At 41.4% G+C, this 21326-nt stretch overlaps 1 protein-coding gene across 2 annotated transcripts in view; it reads right to left on the reverse strand.

The window, feature by feature from the left end:
• The window catches only part of LOC131512341 (probable cation-transporting ATPase 13A5), a 116266-nt gene that overhangs the window by 20332 nt on the left and 74608 nt on the right, over nt 1-21326 (reverse strand). For both annotated transcript variants that reach the window (XM_058730865.1, XM_058730864.1), the window contains exons 17-25: nt 20032-20149; nt 16721-16845; nt 15743-15903; nt 13427-13552; nt 11990-12069; nt 9693-9735; nt 7901-8010; nt 4444-4540; nt 2380-2452 (exon numbers count right to left, since the gene is read on the reverse strand). In XM_058730865.1, the coding sequence (XP_058586848.1) occupies nt 2380-2452; nt 4444-4540; nt 7901-8010; nt 9693-9735; nt 11990-12069; nt 13427-13552; nt 15743-15903; nt 16721-16845; nt 20032-20149 (933 nt within the window). The remainder of the gene's footprint in view (nt 1-2379; nt 2453-4443; nt 4541-7900; nt 8011-9692; nt 9736-11989; nt 12070-13426; nt 13553-15742; nt 15904-16720; nt 16846-20031; nt 20150-21326) is intronic.

Below are 21326 nucleotides of genomic sequence, written 5' to 3' on the forward strand. Positions count from 1 at the left end.
AGGTGAACACATCTAAGAGGATGTTGAATAGGGCTTTTCCTCTGTCTGGGGAATTTTACTGAATCTCATATTTGATAATGATAAATCCCAACTGAATGTAAAGAGAGATCATGCCATATCTCTGTTGTACTCACTCAGAGGTATCCATACTGGTCCTTCAAGTGTAGCCATGCCCCTACCCCCAAGCAATTACCTATGTGCCAAATACATAAGAGAAAACCATGCTTTAAAGGAAATTGTTAAGAGCTGCAAGAATTATGGTTATCTTCCTAGCCTCACTCCAATCCAAAATTAGGGGAGGTCATAAGAACTCTAGGAGAGACCTGAAGTGTCTTGAGGGGGAAGATTGCCTTGCCACCTTCGGTTGCAATATCAGAGGAGAAGGACGGGGGGCAGCAGCGAGAGAAAGCTATATATCTATCCATTAGGTGAAGTGGATGCTATGGAAATTAGCCAGGCTGGGGCTGTGTTGGAAGGAATCTGCCCAGTGGGGGCAGTCTGCGGGGGCTAGGGAGCCAAGCAGTAGAAAAAGTCTTCGTGGTGTTTACCACCAGCAGGCAATTGTTGAAAGGAATCCTGGGGAGTCAGAGGGAGAGAGTACCACCCATGTCAGGAAGGAGTCTAGTCCAGAGCAATTCAAAGGAATCTGAAAAACCCCCAAACTCACCAGTGATCCCATACCAATTGCCTGAAGTTTAGATGCCTGCCACATTAGAGGGTACTTGACAGGACAAAACTACTATACCCCCACGTGTATAAAGGGCCATTTGCTTTTGTTGTTCCAAGGTTCCCTGAGCAAGGGGCCCAAGGAAAGTAGAGAGTATGGCCTTCTCTCCCACTGCTTGCTTCAAGGTCAGGTTTGATCTAGAGGAAGAAAAAGTTTGAACTGGATGCAAACACGAAATGTGAATTTACGATACCTAGACTTTTGATGTCTGAAGATGAAATCATTTTAATACCTGATATTGACCAGGAAGTGATGTGCCCGTGGGATGATTGGGCTTGCAGTGATGGAAAAACAATAGCGTTTGAAGGCAGAGGAGTAAAACACAAACACTACTACCCACGTTTTTGGATTTTGAACCAATCAGCCTAGCTGTACGCATTCTAACTCTGTTCAAGGGCTCACTGAGTTAGCCAGTTATTTCAAAAGAAGAAAAAGAGATTAGGTGCAGGGTGGTATCATTCATCTTGCTGTGAGTGCTTACAGTGTGTGACACACTGTGTTGTACCCTTCACATGCATTGTTTTGTCTGATCCTCACAACCATATGAGAACATTTCATGTCAGAAAATTATTTCATAAATAATTTGCCAAAGTTCTCAGAGATAGGGAGTGGTGGAGAATAGCCATAGCCTTCACCTTTATGCTACTACTGCTAGCTTAGCTCCTGGAAGTTCCTGGTGGGTTTTTTTCTTCTTCTTCTTCTTCTTCTTCTTTTCTTCTTTTATTTAGCATCATCAACCATGTTCACAAGTAAATCATACAAAGTGCTTAAAAATAGCCAACACTGCAAAGGCAATATCATTGACTCATAATGTTCCAGTCATGTGACCATTAATAATGCACAGAAAAATAGGCTAATGGACTACAAATACACATTTTCACCTTAAGCATCGAAATTGATGTCACTTATGTTTCTGACACTGGTAAATTTTGCCACAGGGTTGATGTATCCGTTTCATGTTTTAAGATGCTACATGAAATTCTCAAGGTTATTAATATTCTGCATTGTCTGATTTTTTTTATCTGTTTTCATGACAGTCTCATTGTTGAACAAGTAAAAAAAGATGACTATGTCATTCTTTTTCTTTGCTCTCTGTTGAGGCAGTCTCCTTTCTCCCTTAAGAGTTAGTATGAAGCCCTGAGTCCTTGGATAAGAAATACTTTATCGCAGTGTCCTCGCAAAGGAAGGAAATGAGCAGTAGCTGCTGTGAGTCACACCTTGCTTTTGAGAGAATTTCTAGAGTTAAATGCTCGCATTTGTTCTCAACATGTCAAAGACCTAGCAAAAATCTGGTTCCATATCAGTGTGAAACATAGCTGAATAATGGAAAGTGACCTTTGGGTTTTAAACATTTCCCTTTCTAGGTTTCTTGTACAATTTTCTTTGTACAAGACACAAACCTACAAGGAACTCAGAATACATTGACCATTTTATGAAGCTAAGATTTATTTGCTATCAGGATGTTTTAGTGCCAAATCTCAGGACTTCAAGCCTCCACTTACTGCCAACACCTCTTTCAAAAAATTCACAAGTACAGTGGTTTCAGTAGTAAAGGTGTATCTTTCTCAAAAGCTTTTATTTGTATGAGCATTTCTAGAATGTCATGGGTAAATAAATACAAATAGTGCTGTTTACTTTGCTGAAGTACTTACTTGTTAAACAGACCATCAAGGTAATGGCTACGTCTTGCATGAGATACTGGTAATTCCCAAAGAGCTGTAGCTGCTGGAAAGGAAATAAAAGTAAATATAAATGTTGCTTCTGCCATTGTAGCATTTTTATTATTGCCAACTCTCTTTCTGAATGTAATCAGGAAGCAACTCTTATTTTTCTCTCCTCTTTAAAAAGAAAGTAACTTACCTATGATCTTTAGCATCTCATTGTAGATAATGAAGCCAGATCACTATTTTCCCAGTGTTTAACTTAATTCCATGTTAGCAACAAGAGTCAGTCCGTTGGGAAACACCCGGGCTTGGGCCACAGTAATCTGACAGCTGTAGTCTCAGCCTGGACATTTGAATTCTCGACATAAGATACCCGCTGGGAACTTCAAGCTTAAACATTTGAAATCCAAGCCTCAAATCATTCAACAGGTGTTCCTCTCCATCCTATCCATGGATTGAGTTCACAAATAGTTCTCTCGGGGTCCATTCATTTTTACAAACTGAACAACTGCCACTATTCCCAAGGAAGCCCATTACAGACTTCAGTCTGGTGTGCTTGACTTTCTAAGGTCTGTGTAGACATAGAAGTTGTTTGAAGTTTACATTTATGGAGTCATATATAAAAGTCAGCATATAACCTCCAGAAATTTGCCTTGCAATACCTTTTGCAGTCAGGTCTGTTTATGTGCTTCATAGCTGCTGACTGAGCACTAACTTATAACCTGGTCTGAGCCATTATAGACCAGATTTATGCAAATGAGAAATATTTCTGGATTTTTAGAGTGTGAACCCAAGGCCCTGAAGTTTCTAATTTAAGGTCTCTGGGGAACACTCTTTTCTGGGTCTAAACCATCAGAATGAATGGCTTCAGGCTAGACTATCATTCCAATTCTATGTGTGAAGACTTTGAACTGAGAAATATTTCAGATTTTTAAGAAGATACAAATGATTCCTCATCCTCCATAAAGGGTTCCCAATGGTTCTCATCCTCTAAGTCTCTGTCCTCTTTACATTTCTTTCTCACATCCTTCCTCTTCTTTCCCCCTCAGAATGGTGCAGTTATATATAGGCAGGGTGACACGAAACAGGGAGGAATTTTCACAGGCAGCTTCAGTATTTGTTCCGGAAGCAGTTTTCATAGAACTATGGGGATCTGCCAGCCTGACCTCCCAGAGGCATATAAAGGCTTGGTCAAGGGCAAGATCTTGTATGTTCTTAGTGATAAAGGCAGAATTTGATTCTAGGTTTTCTGACTCCCAGTCCAGTTTCTGTTTCTACCCACCTGGTTGCCCCTTAGCCCTCTGTGTGTGATTCTTGTGCTTAATAGCCCACCAGATGCTAGAGACCTGTGGTTCTCATTCATGTCTCAAATGTCCCAGGAAAGCAGTATAGTAATAAATGCTCTCTGAAGCACTCCCTGAGTCTGTTGGATCATTTTACTCTAGAGCAAGTTATGACTGAAATAATGAAGATTTTCAACTTATACATATCCCTTCTATATAGCTATTTAATTTGTAAGTGATTATTTTTATCATTTAATTGCAAAAGTCTTTTTTTTTTTAATTTTTAAATGCTAATCCTTTACTAATGACATGTCTATGTGTCTAACTTCTGGGCGAGTTCAGAAGTAAAGCTCCAGTATGTGAGTTTTCCTAGTTTTTGAGCCCTTCAAGGTCAAATTCCAGAACTTCTCTTTCTTTTTCTCTTCTTAGTCTTTTGCCCATAGTTGGAGACCGACTTCTTGTTGAGTTGTATTTACGCTGTTCTGAAGTTCTCTTCATACTCCAAGTGGAGAACTAAATGCTTGAAGAGGTCAAGTATCTTAGGTTATCTAGAAGAAAACAGCACTGCTAGAAAACTGATCTCTAGCTACTTATTTCTAGCTCCATGCTGTATGTGCAGTTATGTCAAGTTCCGAAGTTTGCAGACATCTGTTTTGAGAAATGTCATTTATTTATAAAACATTAAATCCTGTGTAGGAGCCACACCCCCAAGAACAAACCAAGTATGTAGATGCAATTAAAACTGGGAAGAAATTATTTTGGTTCATACCCAATAGAGCAGTGATGTACCAATAAGTTGGATTATGCCGTACATGGTCAAGTATTTAAATACCCCAAAGGATGAAACCAGAGCAGCTCGGCCTTCTCTGTTTAAGAAAAGATAAAAATAACTGGTTATGCATAATATACATCTCCCAGTCTTTTATATTTCAAAGGGAGTTCAAATTTAATAGCTTGTTAATATACATTCACTTAATCAATGATTCATCGTCTCAATTATTTGTTGAAACACTCATCTGTTCATTCATTTTCAGCTTCTATCATGACCTCACTCATTGACTCACTTTTATTTAGGGCTTATAAGGTACCAGCATTGTGCTAAGAGTCATGGAGGATATAAATGAATCAGGCACAGTCTTTATTTTCAGTGAATTAAAAAGATTAACACATATAGTAGAAACACATGACATTATGATGAGATACAAAATGTCAAGCATTGACTCAGCTGTGACTCTTTACATCCTAACAACAGGCTTCTGAGAACTGAAGTGTGTATGTTTTGGAGTCCCGTGGAGACATTAAGCTAAAGGACAGGTGCTTTTACATGTTAGAAAGTGTGGGTGTGCCTCCAATATGTGAGATGAATTGGGTTTTGTTGGTTTCCATACTCCAGGGAGAACCCATGGTAATAATCTGAGCTGGTGTGCCCTTCAAAAGACAAAAAGACAACAGTAAAAACCGCAGGTTAAGAACTAAATATCCACCCCCCCTTGAAAAATCCTGTTTGGCTGCTATTCCCTTAACTGAGGCTTGGTGTGGTGGTGGGTTATGACAGGCCAAAGAAGACAGCAACACGAGGCAGGAACATGTGATGGAGGGATGGTGAACTTGGTAAACAACCCCTCCTGCAGCCTGCTCTCATCAAAGCAGAAGCGAATTCACATGGGGGGCAGCCCATATCACCACCACCACCACCACCACCACCCCCACATTGACATGGGCATTAGTGCTACTTGAAGACTTTGTCAGTGAAATGGGGACTCGAGAAGGAAAACCTTAAAAGACAAATAACCACCTGGGCTCAGGCAGGATGAGAATGTTTGGGAAGGATGGGCCAGGATGCATTGGGCAGATGTTCTCCACCAGGCTGTGAGGCACTAACATTTGTTTTCAGCACAGAGGGTGCAGCAGCAGACAAGCTGAGAGTGGGGCAGGCATGTGAAGCCTAGACGGTTTTCTGACATAAACTTGGTGGTTTCACCCTTTTTCTCCTTTTGTGAAGGGCTCAAGAAGCCATTCTAAATAAACTATGGGTCTCCAAAATTACTCCTATAATTATGAATTTTAAGAAGCCAATTCATTTATTTATGCAGCCTACAAACATTCATCCAGTGCTCTGTTGTGTCCAGTTTAGTGCTGGGCACAATAATACAGAAATGAATAAGGTGCAGTCCTTATCCTAAAAGACTTCCACTCTAGCAACAAGTCAGTCATGTTTCAAAAGATACAAATGAAAACCTGTGGACCTATGCATTTAAAACAGTACCTCGCTGCCCCTCTGGAGGATGTTTTCTCAGAAATAAGCATACATCAAGGATAGCAAGGGTAAAATGAGCTTAACAGAGCTGAACCATATCTAATTTTTATGAATCTAGGAAATAAAAAAGCAAAGAGCTTCCACCTTGAGTCTTACTAAACCATCTGCCGCTAGAGAAATTTTACACCATGGCGTGTATCTTAAAACACTGCATTCCATTCACAAATGAATTGGGCCATGTGTGTGAGACAGCATCTGAAGTTCAAATTGCACTGCTTCTCAGATGGATTAAATAGGCACTTGTGCAACCATCCAAGAGTTTAAACTCCCTCCACACACCTGTTGCTCCAGCTTACCCTCCATAACTCCCACCTGAGAAGCCTCCCAACAGGAGGCTTAAGGAGGCTTGAGAAGCCTGGGCTATTGGGCTCTACACTCTCCAGTTAAAATCCCATTTCTAAATGTGGCTCTCCACTTCTCCCACTTGGAATGTTCTCCCACCTCCTTCCTGTTTACGTACTTCCTATCCATCCTTCAAGTCCCAATTCCCCTCCTGAAACCTTCCCTCCTGGCTTGAGTTACCAATCGGAACTACTGGAACAATTACCATATTGTTTGAGCATTAATTTTTTTGAAACTAATTTGTTGAGCGCTTCTCACTGATCAGGCAGATGATTCTCTGTTTTGTGATTATATTTCTATCTCTCTGTACCTTTACTGGAACATGAGTCTTCCAGGACAAAATCTGTCTCATCCTTTATCCACCATATTTCCAAGCACAATATTTTAAAAAGCTCCATGAGTTGTATTGACATAGGGACAGGGTCCTGGGCACTCTCATTTCATAGTCACTGGCTAGGAACCAAATTTAAGGCAGTAGAGAGTAAGGAGAGGACTTGGAGACAGTCTCCCAAAGACAATCCAGTAAAACATAATGCTTGCTTGGCTATGGATGAAGAAAGGAGAGAGTTCAGATTTCTCTGAAGTTCTGAGGGCTCTAAGGACCAGATAGTTCTCAGAAGCAGAGAACATGGGAGTTAGGAAGAGGAGTCTCCTGCTCTGGAGGCAGAAGAGCTGCTGATGTTTGAGGGTGTGGAAGGACACAGGGACAGGCACCCCGAGATCAGAGAGATGTGTCAAGCCGTCTATTTGCTATGCAACCAGACACGGGCATAGAATTTCAAGCCTAGCACCTTTAGGTGAGTAACTTCTGCTAGTAGGTGCCCATTCAGATGCACAGATGCACCAGGGGACATGCTGGAGAACTTCATGTTCATCCCTTTGGAATAAACTTCAAGTTTCAGGGATGTCTTTCAAACCACTGGCCGTGAAGATGGCCTAAAGTTACCCCACAGTGTTATAGGGAGCAACAGAAGAGTATGATTTGTGAACAAAATATAAACCTAACATTTTATTCTTAACTACGTTTAAACTATGAGTAGAGACGAAAATCAGTAATGAGAGCAGAATGGAGGTGAAGGAGCTATCTTGACAAAATAATGGTCTTTAATTCCTTCCCCTTCCCTCGATTATAAAAGTCTTGCGATCATTTTGGATATTTGCTGATTGGTATCTTGGAGAGATAACATTATCTGGGGAGGCTATGTGATGGAGTGTTTTCTTTGTGCTGCCTCACCCTTCCCAATCCCCAGGAGGAAGGTTCCAGTAAGCACCCAACATACAAGATAAGGGAGAGAAGTAAGAAATGCAATCAGTTTTTAAATATCAACTCTACCTTTCAACTGTCCATACAATATAGCCTTTCATCCTTTCAGCCTCGGCAAAGGTCACTTTTTGTGGTTTTTACCAGCATTCCCAAGCAGCACAAATGGCCCCTTAACTGGTGCTCGGATAGCACTGTACCCATACCTCTGTGTGACATTTATCACTTTAAATTGTGGTTGAATTCTGTACAGAGCCAGACAATGAGCCCGTCGGTCATGAGGGTGGAAGGGAACTAGTGGCTTACCTGATGAGATGAGGCACACACGCGATGTTGGCTATTTTCGAGGTGAAAGGGGAGGCCACAGATGCCTCCTGCTCTGACAGCGAAATGCCCGCATGAGCCATTTTCAAAGCCTAGAAGGATAAATCCACGTTACACCCATGACTCCTCGGGCCATGTTCTATTTGAATACCATGAGCTATTCTTCACATTAGTGAGTTTATAACCCTGTAACCTTCCAGCCCTGGGTGTCTGTTTACGCTGTCCCTCCACATGGAGTACTATCCGCCTCCAGATCCAGAAAGTCATCAACCAAAGAGGCGCCAGCTAAATGATGCTCCTGGGGCAAAAGAGTGGTGCGTGCGTTCATATGCATGTGTGTGCATTGCTTGTGCGGATGTAGATGTGATAAGCAAAAGGAAGGAATAATTCAAGAAGTCAACTGAAAAGGTGATAGCATTTGGATGGGTATGTGTGGGGGTCTTCCTCATCAACAGTTCTTACACTCAGCAGACCATCTTCACGAACGATAGGAAAAGATATCAAATCCCCACCTTTCCCTGGGCTGCCTGATATAGCCAACCAGTTAACTCTTGGGACAAAGTACGGGGCTCACAGCATCTTCACTGGAGACAGGGACCGAATCGTACTTATCACACATCCTTCTAGGACCTGTGTTGCCTCACTAAAATAAAGGCTAATTCATTGTCACAAGACTCGAAATGGCCCAGAGAGAGCGTAGAGCAGACAGTGGCCAATAAGCAGGCCAGAGTCAATTTTTTAATCCCATAAGAATTGTATGAGCATAAAATGAGATTTCGTAGTTCTGTAGTTCTGTAGAACCGCAAAGCATCTGTTTACCGTGGCTGGCACATACTAAATTCATGTTCAATACACATTAGAATAGTTCCTTCTCCCTCTATTCTCTCTTAGTATTTTGTATCTCTATTACATATTTTAAGATCATCTGTTTTATGCTTGGGTTAATATATAATTTTTAATGTTTATTTATTTTTGAGGGAGACAGAGCATGAGCGGGAGAAAGGCAGAGAGAGAGGGAGACATAGAATCCAAAGCAGGCTCCAGGCTCTGAGCTGTTAGTACAGAGCCTGACACAGGGTTCAAACTCACGAGCTGCAAGAGCATGACCTGAGCCGAAGTCGGATGCTTAACCAACCGAGCCACCCAGGGGCCCCTGCATGATTCTTTCCACCACTAGATAATGAATTTTAGGGGGACAGAGACTATGTCCTTTTTTAGCATGATTTGTTTTGTTCTGATTTCTACATAATTATGGGAATGGGTAACTCATTTTAGGTTTTGAAGCATAGACTAACAACGAGCGTCTTCTCGTGAAGCATAAGGTAGAAAAATTCATAATAGATCTCTAAGCGTGAACACAATTTTTCACAGAACTTAGATGAAAATATTTAAAAAGAGAGGAGCACAACTACCCAGATCCTAAGGATCTAGTAGGCTTTGGAAATACAAAGCAATCCCGTTCAGTTTTGTGCTGAAGATTTTGTACTGAAAATATTTGCTTACGCACATAAGTCTTCAAGGTGGGCTATTATTTCAACCATATCTTCAACACTCAGAGTCTAAAACACGTACTGCTTTCTCTTGTGTATGGGAAGGCATCTGCTGAGAATTATTTAATTTAGGCCTCTCTATAGTTTGTAATAGCCACATAGTTTGGTCTGCGATTTCACTGATATGCTATGCATACATGATTTTATACATAATTCAACACTTTAAACCATCAGCTTCAAACGTTTCCTTCACTCGGCCTTTACCACTCATGTGTTCTACTCACCCCACAGTCATTAGCTCCATCTCCGCACATGCCCACGTAGTAACTGCAGGGGATGGATAAAAAACATTAATGCCTTAACGCCTCTCTTGGGTAATTTTCATCACAACCAACTCACACGTGATGTATGTGTGTGTGTTGAACACACGTGGCATCAGGCTCATGGCAAATGACTTGGAGAGAAATATCCCCAGAGGAATAAGGCTGTTGTATTTAAGTTGTTTCCACCATTTGAAAATTACAGTGATTTTGCCAAGGATGGCCACCAAGAAGATTACACATTTCTAAACAAGTCCTGGGTGATTGTATCCATCAGGGCTAAGCTTAAGCGTGTGCAGCCATAATCACAGCACTTCCCACACCTGATGCACCAAATAACCTGATCCATCTGTGTTTTTTGGTGGCTGATGCCACTGGAAGTTTAGACACTAGGATGAGAAACCTTTGGGAAATGGTTCAACAGAAAGAACCAAAAGCATATACACATAATCTTGAGGCATTCTGGAGTGATATGAGAGCATATGCTCCTAATCTCTACCAGTTTGGTGTGCAAACACCACAGCATGAATAGAAGAGTAATAACAAAACCAATACAGGCAAAAAATAAAGTTCTTGGACAGTTTCCTTATGATTAACTGACACATAAGAGATGGTCATTTTTATAAGTCAAAAATGGTCAAAAACAAACTCATAAGATTCAACCCAATATTTCGCAGGTATATACGAAAATATTCTTATAAACATTTCATGGGCTCACACGCATGTCATGACTGTGTACATTTGCTGAAGTGGGTCCTTTTCTTCAGGCTCAAATCACATATTTAGTCTCTATATCACACAAAGAATTTTACATCTTCAAGTGCTCCCTGAATTCAGAAGACAACTCGGACAACCTTATGTGCATTGTCAGTGATAAAGTCAGGAGGAATAAGATGGGGAAATCGAGAAGACAGTTCATTCCGAGACAGCATAATTTCCTGAACTGATTTTTCTTTAAGGGAATATAGCTTTTCAAAAGTAAGCATATAAATTGGCAAAATTTCTTAGGCATTTGAGATGGGTAAAATTACTTTCTTCGCCCATTATCATATAATGACCATGTAAGTAAAATAGTCACTTAAACACTGGCTACTAACCCAGCCTCAAGGCATTATGGGAGTTGACAGGCATTCTCTTTAAAACTTCCCAAAGAATGTTTTGGCAACACAAAATAATAGTGAAAGGCAGTCTCCTGATTTTAGCTACTACTTGTCAGTAATTATATGAAGTTTCACTACTCTCTTTCCTTTTCACTTTCTGGAAATATGTAGCTCAGAAATTATTCCCAGAAAATTATAGGTAGGTCTGGTCTCAAGAAGAACCATTTCACTCTGATGTACATGGTTATCTATATTTTGAAGGAGATAAAAAAAAAAAGGACTTTTTTTTTTTTTTTTTTTTTTTTTTTTTTTACTTTGGCCTCCATACCCAAACCATGGCCAGGGCCAGATATAGTGAGACTATCATTCCACCTCTTTCCTACTGGTCCTGGAATCATTCACATATCTTCTAATGGACCAACCTCAAATAATTCCAAGGGATGACCCACACACTTCCTCATTTTTCTCATTCTGAGATATATAAGCCCCTATTTTTTCTATTCCCCACATCCAAGCAGAGGATCTTCCTTTAAGTTATGCTGTATGGGCCACAGAAGGAATGCTGTATGGGGTAGGCAGCTTCCAAATGGCTCTATGATTGCCATCTCTTGGTGTTCAAGACGTTATATAAAGCCCTTCCCTGGGTGTGGGCTAGACTCAGTGAAGTGCCTCTTATTAGAGAATACTGTGCTGTATTAGAGCATTAGTGCTCTATTAGAGAATACAGCAAAAGTGATGCGATGTCTCTTCTGAGATGAAGATATAAAAAATGGTGATCTCTCTCCTTCTCTCTTTTGATCACTCTTGTGGATGCTAGCTACCACACTATGAGCTGCCTTATGAAATGATCCATGTAGCAAAGAGCAGAGGGTGGCTTCTGTCCAACAGCTACAGGGAACTAAATCCTGCCAACAGCACGTGAGGGAGGTCGGTGGCGGGTACCTCCTCCTCCAGCACTGAGGTAGCGGCAGTCCTGCCTAACACGCAGCTTCAGCCTTGTGAGAGGCCTGAGCCGGAAGACTCAGCTCAGCACACCTGGCTTTCTGACCCGTTGGAATGTAAAATAATAAGTGGTGTTATTCTAAGCCACTAAATGTGGGGCTAATTTGTTACGCAGCAATAGATAATGAATACACTCTCCTTTCGTGCAATAATACCTACTTTAATTTCTGAAATTCTTCAATAAGACTAGATTTCTGCCCAGGAGACATTCTTGCAAAAATGGTTCCATTCACCAGGATCTAAAGAGAAAAACAACTACTGCAATAAGATTAGGATGAAGAACACTTTTTTTTAATTTTTAAAGTTTGTTTATTTATTTAGAGAGAAAGGGACAGAGAGAGAGCAGGGGAGGGGCAGAGAGGGAAGAGAGAGAGAGAGAGAAAGAGAATCCCAAGTAGGCTCTCTGCTGTGAGCATGGACCCACCATGGGACTCGATCTTATGAACCACGAGATCATGACCTAAACCAAAATCAAGAGTTGGACACTTAACCACCTGAGCCACCCAGGAGCCCCCAAGGACACTTTTCTAAAAAAACAACCGCCCTGAAAGTCATTCCCAGCCACTCTTTGAATATAGCAATAGGTGGTGTGTCGTTAGCCCAAATATCAGGACAGGGAGAAAGGGGACTCAATGCTTTAATATTTAACTTTCACTTTCATCTCCCATCACAACTTTATGACTTTTTTCCTGGCCATTTTTCTGAGATGGGATAAGCTCTAGTTAATAATAGCTGAAAAGCAGCAGAGTATATGGGACAAAAATGCTTAAGGAAATACAGTTCTTTCTACTAAACACTATCACCACAATTGCAGCATAGATAGAGGAAAAGTGATAGGTGAGGAGTGGAGACCAACGTTTCATTCTCAGCTCTGGTCCCACTAGCTGGCCAAAGCTTAGACAAGGGACCTCAACTCTCTGAGTCTCAGCTTCCCCATCTCCTCAATTAGGTACTGCACTAGAGCTTTCTAGAAACCTCTGGGGTCTAGATTCAATGGTCTTGTCTGTTAAGGTGACAGAATTTTCAAGAAACTGCTAACAGATGGTTGCTTGCCCTCAGCTTGTGCTCCACTTATCTCCTTCACACTGACAGCACAACCCTGCACAGCACTATTTTTAAATAGACACACAGAGGACAAGATAACAAATGATTTTGAAAATAAACCACGGGGTCTTTGTTTCCTGCTGCTGTAATTTAAGAATCCAGACAGGAAGGGGAATAGAGCTCAACCTGACATGAGTTGGTGGCTTTCAGAGAGAGGCTGACCCACAAAACAGGCAGCACATTTGGAACTATTTGGAGGTCCTCCCTGCTGGGGAGGGAAAGGAGGAGGGAGACTGGGATTGGGCTGGCCATGGGGGGGTGAAGAGCTGTACCAGAGCTCAGACTCTGAAGAGGGGGTTATGTGCATGTGCAGGATCAGGTAGGGCTGGGGAACTTCTGAAGGAGCACCTTTGGGGGTGTTTTTTCCCCAAATCTGAGACAACCTCACTGATCATCACCTTCACTATTCTCTTCTTTTTTTTTTTTTTTTTTTTTTTTTTTGCCTCAATAATTTGAGAGCAAAACAAAACACTTCATTTCACCAGTACTTACTTTTGGAAGCAAGCTGTTGAAATGCTGAAATATCACTTGGTAGGATTTCCCACTCATTGCAAAATGGTAACAGCTCCCTCTTGCTCCATCAGGCACCGAACTGTTCCCAATGTTAACGCAGGTTTCCTAAATTCAAAAGGGCATTGTTTCCACATGGGCTCTTAAAGAATGTCTCTGCTTTCCTATGTTTTATGGAAGGAAGTGTATTCAAGTTATGCAATAGTGTGAGGGCCAGCAAATGCATAATGTGCAATTTGTCCATGGAACCTAGACTCCGATGAAGAAGACACTCAAAATGTCCTTCCCAAATTATATGAACATATGAGACATTGACAACACAATGTTCAGGATCATGTCCTAGGAGTTAATACATGTATGTCAATCTGCTGAGGAAATCCTTCCGAGGTACCCGTTAGTGATTCCAAGGAAGAGTAGAAAACATTCTTCCCTCCTCTTTCCTCTCCTCTTCATGCTTTTATTTCCTAAGATCTTTTACCAGTCATTCACTCACCAATCATTCTCCAATTTCTTCCTTGTAAAATAGGCAGACTCTTTCTTCAGAGCCTAGCTCCTTATAGCACCTACCTTCTCCCCACCTCAACAGGCAACATGTTCCTTCATGGTGTTCCACTCCTCTTCCATGCCCTATGTTCCATTGCACCGGCTCTTTCTCTCCTGCCCTCCACTTGTCAATATGCTCCCATCACTGCAATCTTGCTCTACCTGGCTCAGCCCCAAGAGAGAGCACCCGATGAACGCACATGCACTCACAGTGTTGACAGCTGATCGTGCTTTTTCATGCAACATTTCTCAGGGGTCCTTACATTAGTGTAGAACTCTGAGTTCAAATAGCATAGAAGGTGAGAACATTCTTTTCACTAGAAATTCATCTTGATATTCTGAATTGGGAGGCAAGGAGATACACCCCTCTCTTTCCACGCCCCTTCTCCCAACTGCAAAATAGCCAACAAAAATATGCTTAAAGCATTCCACATGAGGCAAGGAAAGAATTCCTTCTGCTTTCAACAGAAAGTTGGATAGGGAAAGTGTGGTGGGAGGGAACCAGACTACCCAGCGATGGCCAAAACTTCAGTAAAGGTATTAAATTAGTGAGTGGGTAGTGTGAGTGGACTGTTAAAAATTAGTGAAGACCTGATTTTTATCACACAGTGAAATGGAGGCAACATGCATCGACACAGAAGCAAGTGAGTTTGCAAGGATATAAAGCACCAGAAATCTGCTGAAAGTACAGATAGAGCTGTCATCTTTTACAGCCAATATGATGGGGTTTGAGCCAAGTAGGGGTAGGGTCACTGTACAGTTGTGCAGTTTGTATACTGTACAAGGTCTACTCTACATTTAACAATCCAAAGGGCTGGTCAGCCTGAAGGAAGGGAGCATTTTTGTAATTTATCACCCGGAGAACCATCTGGAATTCAGACAGGCAGAGGTGCCACATTTAATGATGGAATGTCAGGCTGCAGCCCATTTTTTTCACAAAAGCACAGGAAACTTGCTATCTCGAAAAGCTTGACACTTGCTAACTTAACGTCACGAACACAGCACCATCTAAATGGCCATGGATCTGGGGGCTCCTGGGTGGCTCAGTGGGTCAAGCGTCCAACTTCAGCTCAGGTCATGATCTCACAGTTAGTGAGTTTGAGCCCCGCGTCGGACTCTGTGCTGACAGCTCAGAGCCTGGAGCCTGCTTCAGATTCTGTCTTCCTCTCTCTCCGCCCTTCCTCAGCTTGCAATCTGTTTCTCTCTCATTCTCACAAAATAAACATTAAAATTTTTTTTTAACTTAAAGAAAAAGTACTTCTGAAAAGTCTTTAAAAAAATAAGTAAATGCCCATGGATCTGGGTGCTATCAAACAGACCTAAATTTGATTTCCTGCTCTGCAACTTGCCAGTGGTGTGTCTTGGGCAAGTTTACCTTGTTGGACCTCAGTTTTCACATTTGTGAATTGAACAGTTTGTCAACTGTATAGGCCAACTATGAGAGTCAAATGGGAAATATGGACATAAGTTCCCAGCCATATTGGAATCATGGGCTGATGCCAGCTCCCAACCCAGAGATTTGGATTTCACCAGTAAAACCTTGGCACTGGAAGCTTTAAAACTCTTCCAGGTGATTTCTTCATGCAGCCAGGGCGAGAAGTGCTAGTGGAAATGCTAAATGCTTTGCAAACTTCAGAACCTCCAGCTGTGAAGGGTTTTGACTTTGGTGACTTCTAACGCCCAGAGAAGGCTGCCCAGGCCAGGGCTGAATGCCATCAGCCCAGGCCACCAAGGGGCCTTCTAACATTTGCTCACATTCTTCTCTGGTCCATTCTCCTGGTTCTCAACCAGCTGCCAAGTCACAGAGGCAGGAACAAAATCTTCTGGTTCATTGGCTTCAACAAGGATCACTTGGCTTCCTCCAGGAATCATTTCAGAATTCTTTGCCACAGTAATCGCTGTTTGAAGGTTGTCACCTAGATGACAAAGAGAGTCAGCTTGCTTTCTGTGTAAATCTCTCAGCAGCTCAAATTGAGCTCTGCCTCCTCTAAGTGGGCATACCCCAATATTGGTGCTCTTTGTGGGGCATTTCCCACTTTTGGCCTTATTTGATAACCATTTGTCTGTCCCTCTTGCCCAAGCCTGTCTGTCTCTAGTGGTCAAAAACAATGTCTGCATCTCCCTGCCACAATGGCATCATGTCTTCAACATTGAATATTTCCAAAACATGCAAGGATGAATAAGGAAATGGTTACATGCTTTTTGATGAACCCTCACAAGACTGAGAGCCCCAAGTGGTGAAGATAACACGGGCCCACTCTGATCGCATGCAACCATTTTGGGGATCTGGATTGCAGTCAAACAGAGACTAGAACACTGAGGGCTGGGCCATGCGTGGACTGGATCAGCATATGCTATGCCTGCCCTACAGCCCTGAAGGACAGCTAAGTAGAATTTTACACACTTTACACAGACGTCTCACGGGGGTTCTGGATGAGCACATATCCGTTCTTGTGTTTAAACATTTACTGTGAGCCTATTAACTCTGGACCAAGCCCAAGTAGGGAGAAGGGGCATTAGACAAAGAGAATGAAGTATGGTCTCTGCTACCAAATCTCACAGTCATCTTGGGGCTGCTGCACTTGTGCCGCAAGAAAAGGAGTCAAAGAACAGTAACACATAACAGCTAAGTATTTTTCCTTCTGCCTCAGCCACATGAACCCACTTAGCTCACATGGTCTTTTTCTGACGCCTGGGATATTTTGAACGTGTCAGGCCTCCAGAAGTACACACCAGTAATCATCACGGTCCTGATGCAGGCTTCATGCAGTTCCTTCAAGACTGGCTTGCTTTCTTTTTTCAAGCGATTCTCCATTATGAGAAGCCCCAGAAATGTCAAGTCTGACTCCACCTTCTCTCTTGGGATTCAGGAGAAAATATTAAAGCTTATTTACGGAGTCTTGATGGTTGAATTTATTTCTTCCTTAAAAAACTTTTTCTAAATTTTATCAATGTAACGCATGCATATGTTTTAAAAATAAAAAAGAACCCAAAAGCTTATGATGAAAACCAATAGTCCCTGTCTCCACCCCTATTCACCCCCTCTCCTTCCCAGAGGCAACCACTTTTATATCTTTTAGCAACTTCTTCCATTTTTAAACTCCATTTTTTAAAAGAATGTGTTTATCTATCAACTCTTCTGGTTTTTAAAATTTTTGTTAATCACACATATTTTGTTTTTAATTTCAAAGAGCTTTTTTGTGACCTGGTAATCAGTTTAGTTAGGCATTTAGTAAGTGTACGGGATACTACGGTCACAGTTGAATATGGAATCATTCCTTTCAACCTCCATCTGTAACTTCCAGAAAATATATGATATCAGCTAAGCCTTCAAAAAGTTATCAGAATTTGAAATTGGAAGCTTGGAGTCTAACTGGGTTACACTCATTTTATAGGAACTCACCTCAGGAATGGAATAAATCTCAGGTGACTGTTTAAAAAGTCAACGTGGGGGGCCAAGATCTCTTTCTGAATCTCGCATTGTTCCTTTTTCTGCCCAGGGAGGAGTTAAGATTGCAGGAGGAGCTGGAGACCTAGGGACCTAACCTTGTTGGGTACAATCTCCCATGTTCAGTCCTGTCCCACGTCTACCTTCCACAGTACGTGATAGAGCTGAGTCTCTGCCTGTCAGGCTCTACAGGGTGGAGCAACTTCCCTCTCGCCATCTCTCTCTCTGTCATGGCGTAGACCACACTTCTTCCATCCCTACTGATTCAGACTCCATTCACCGCCCCCCACCTATTTTTCATCTTACAGAAATGATAGAAATCTCCTGTCTGCACTTAATCACCTTTCTAGTTTTCTTTGATGTTATTTCTTTTCTATCATGCTGGTAGGACTTGGGAGATAGAAGAAATAAACACGCAGTCAGTAAACCTTCTTCAAGAGAAAGAGCAGAGTTGGATTTCTTGATGAAAAATATTACTCAAACTTAGATGGGAACACAGTGAGGAAACTTCTCTCTGGAGTACAGAACAAGTTACTCCATCTTTCATTCAAAAGTCCACTCACCAATCACTCTGTTTTAGACCTTGTATTGGGCACTTGCTGAGTACTCAGATTATCAGATATGAATCCTGCCTCAGTGATCTCAGAGAATATTATGAAAGACCTACCTAAATACAGAATGTGTTAAATTTCTATCATTTAACTTCATAGCTGTCTATTATACATTGGATTCATATTTTCCCATTAGCCAGAACTAAAACACAGAATCGTCCCACCAGTTTCTTCCAGTTTTGGTCTCTATTTGAGGACTCTTCCCTTTTCCACCAATTCAAGCACTAGGGCCTCTTGCTACCTTGCAACATTCCCGGCAAATCCCTGTGTCAGGGCCCTTGCACTCACTCTTCTGACTGCCTGCAATACTCTTCTTCTGGATATCCTCATGCCATATCTCTGTTCAAATGGCACCTCTTCAGAGGACTTTCCCTGATCACTCCATGTAAAATGGTATAATTATCTATCTTTCCCAATTAGGATATAAGCTTCTGAGGGCAAAGATTGTCTCACTTCAGAATCTTCAGTGCCTTAAAGAGTATCTCGTGCACCCTCAAACTCAATAGAAATTTGCTAAACCAATGAAAGGGAGAATTTTGACAAAGTATTTCTTCTGTTTGTTAGTGTGGGTGTTTTATTTTTTTCCAAAAAAAAAAAAAAGAGAGAGAGAGAGAGACAGAAAGAAACTCTTCTACTTCCCTTTTATGACACACCAGTTTTTAAAGAAGTTTTTGATCTTTCTGATTCGAAAACTTTGCAAATATAATTTGATTCTAAAAAAAACCTGAAAACACTTTTCCCTTACTCTGTTTGAAAATAGTAGCGAAATTTTAAGAAGCATAATAGGATCCTGATAATCTCTGGGAAAATCTGAGATGATTGGAAATCTAGCACATTTGATCATCACTTTCTTATTCTGTTATATTTATAATAATGTCTACTCATCAGTGACTTTTAAATGAGAACATCACAGCTACATTAGTGTGTGGCAGCTGGGTGGTGGCAATATTCCTTGTCAAACTACATGAATTTTTTCTTCACACATAACCTTAGCTTTTGTTATTAAAATTTTTGCCTTGAGAAATTACAAAATCCTGTGTGTTATGGGTCTTCGTGCTCGCTCAAGAATAGCTAACACCTTTAATGTTAAATCTGAGAGTGCCATAATTTATTTCATTGATTTCAAAATGAGCTTTCTGATTCTATTTAGAAGATTAAAATGTCATGGCTGAAAGGCTCCTTAAAGATCATCCAATCCTACACTTGAGAGACGAGGGAAATAGACACAGTGCAAGGAAGGGACAAAGATTCTAGTAGAACACATGGACATAGCTTGTAAACAGTAACATTGAACCAAGGATATCCACATCTTATGTGAAGGTGCTAATTGTATATAAGTGAGGGTTTCTCTATCAGCAACACTACATCGAAGATAATGCGTAGTTTGTTATTCAGTGTTCCGCAGTATTTCACTACTCCTTTGTCTTAGACAATTCAAAAATGACCTTTAAAAACTGAGAAACATTAAAAGAGAAAAGAAACTGCAGATTATACTCTAAAGAGGACATCTTATCCATTAATGTAATTAAGAATACTGAATCCTATTTCATATAACTCAACTTAGACTCACTACATCTCCAGGTCTGAAACCAGGTTTAAAGCATACTGGAGGTCAGTGTGTCACAGCGCCCACTCTCTCCTTCTCAACCCGTTTGTACATGGGACCCCCAAGCCAGTCAGCCACATAATGTTCCAAGATTGAAGGAGTGTTGGTTATTTTTGATTGGATGATGGACTGCCGGGCAGAGATAGCTCACTGACAGCTGGGAGTCAAGAGATCTGGACTACCATCTTTGTTCTACCTCCAACCAGTCTTCCCCAGTGTGGCTTACGGTTGCCCGGCTCCAAGTTAGGAGATTGGATGAGACGACTTTCCATCTCCAGGAGGCTTCCTCGTGATTGGAGCTGTCCTTCTGTCCATCTCCAACATTCATTTATTTCACACACACAGAGCCTGCTCTAGTGTCGATATCTGACTTCCTTACCTGGCTAAATTCTCTACTTCTGAAAGCTTCTTCATCTTCAAGCCTTTATGGGCAAAAGCAATGACACGGAAGCCTTGTATTGTGTATTTCCTGAGTTCCTGTGGGAAATTCTTGGGTACTGTCAGGTGAGAGGAAAGAGGTAAAGGTAAGGTCACACTGAAGACTGCCCACCTCCTGAGCAAGACTCTGGGATCCACTGTACCTTGTTTTAAAATTCCAAAAAAAAAAAAAATATTTTAATAGAAAAACTACAGCTCTGGCTAAAAGCCACAACTTCATTAGGGTGCTCTTATTATTCTGACAGAAATGAATGCCAAGGATGCGCCGCTCATCCCCTGGGTGTCAACTCCACTGGCTGGCTTTAATAAGGTTAGACCTCACGACTATGTCTACAAGGATAAAATGAAAACAGCTGATCCTCTGGATCAGGGGTCAGCAAACTAAAGGCCAAATCTGGTCCATTGCTTGTTTTTGTAAATAAAGTTTTATTGAAATACAACCATGTCCATTTGTTTATCATCTATGTCGGGTTTGGGGTCACAATGGCAGGGTTGAGCAGTTGAGACAGACACCATGTGGCCTGCAAAACCAAAGTTATTTTCCACCCAGCTCTTTGCAAAAAAGTTTGCAATCCCTGCTATAGAGGACAGACGACACAATGCTGTTTGTGTATTTTGACATGGTAGTCATTACCAATATTACAATATTTGTGAAATCTTTATGGCTCATAGGATGCCTAGAAGAGCATTAAAAAGAACAGTGTAATGGAAGTGTAGTGGCTTAGGTAGCAAAACACTTGATTTCTAGTATCCACTCTACTGCCAACTAGCTCTCTGACCTTGGGCTTGGTAGGTCTCTCTTCTGGCTCCTCAATTTTCCCATCCATAGAATGAGAGGGTGTGGACCTCAGTGTCCCCATTCAGCTCAAGCTTCCTGTAATTCTAAAATGATCCAGAAGGTGGGGATCAAGGCATCTCCTAGCTCTCTATTTCCTAAATACAGGGGGAGAAATCACTGACGTTATTAGCATATGTCAAAGATCTGAGGTCAGGACAAATAAGAATTGGGCTACCAGAAGGACGAGAGGTGAGAAGTGACAGGCCCAAACCCTTACCAGGGAACAAGGGCAATAATCACCAGTTAAAATTTCAAGAAGATACTCACTTGCATCTGTGAGACTGAAAAAAAAAATGTATAGCAAAATATAGGCCAGTCCATCAGTCTGTGAGGGATAGAGGGATAGAGGGATAGAGTGTTAGAGGTCATGGGAGTTCTGCGGAAGATCAAAGTCAGAA

Source organism: Neofelis nebulosa, chromosome 5, assembly GCF_028018385.1.
Source record: "Neofelis nebulosa isolate mNeoNeb1 chromosome 5, mNeoNeb1.pri, whole genome shotgun sequence".
NCBI lineage: Eukaryota > Metazoa > Chordata > Mammalia > Carnivora > Felidae > Neofelis > Neofelis nebulosa.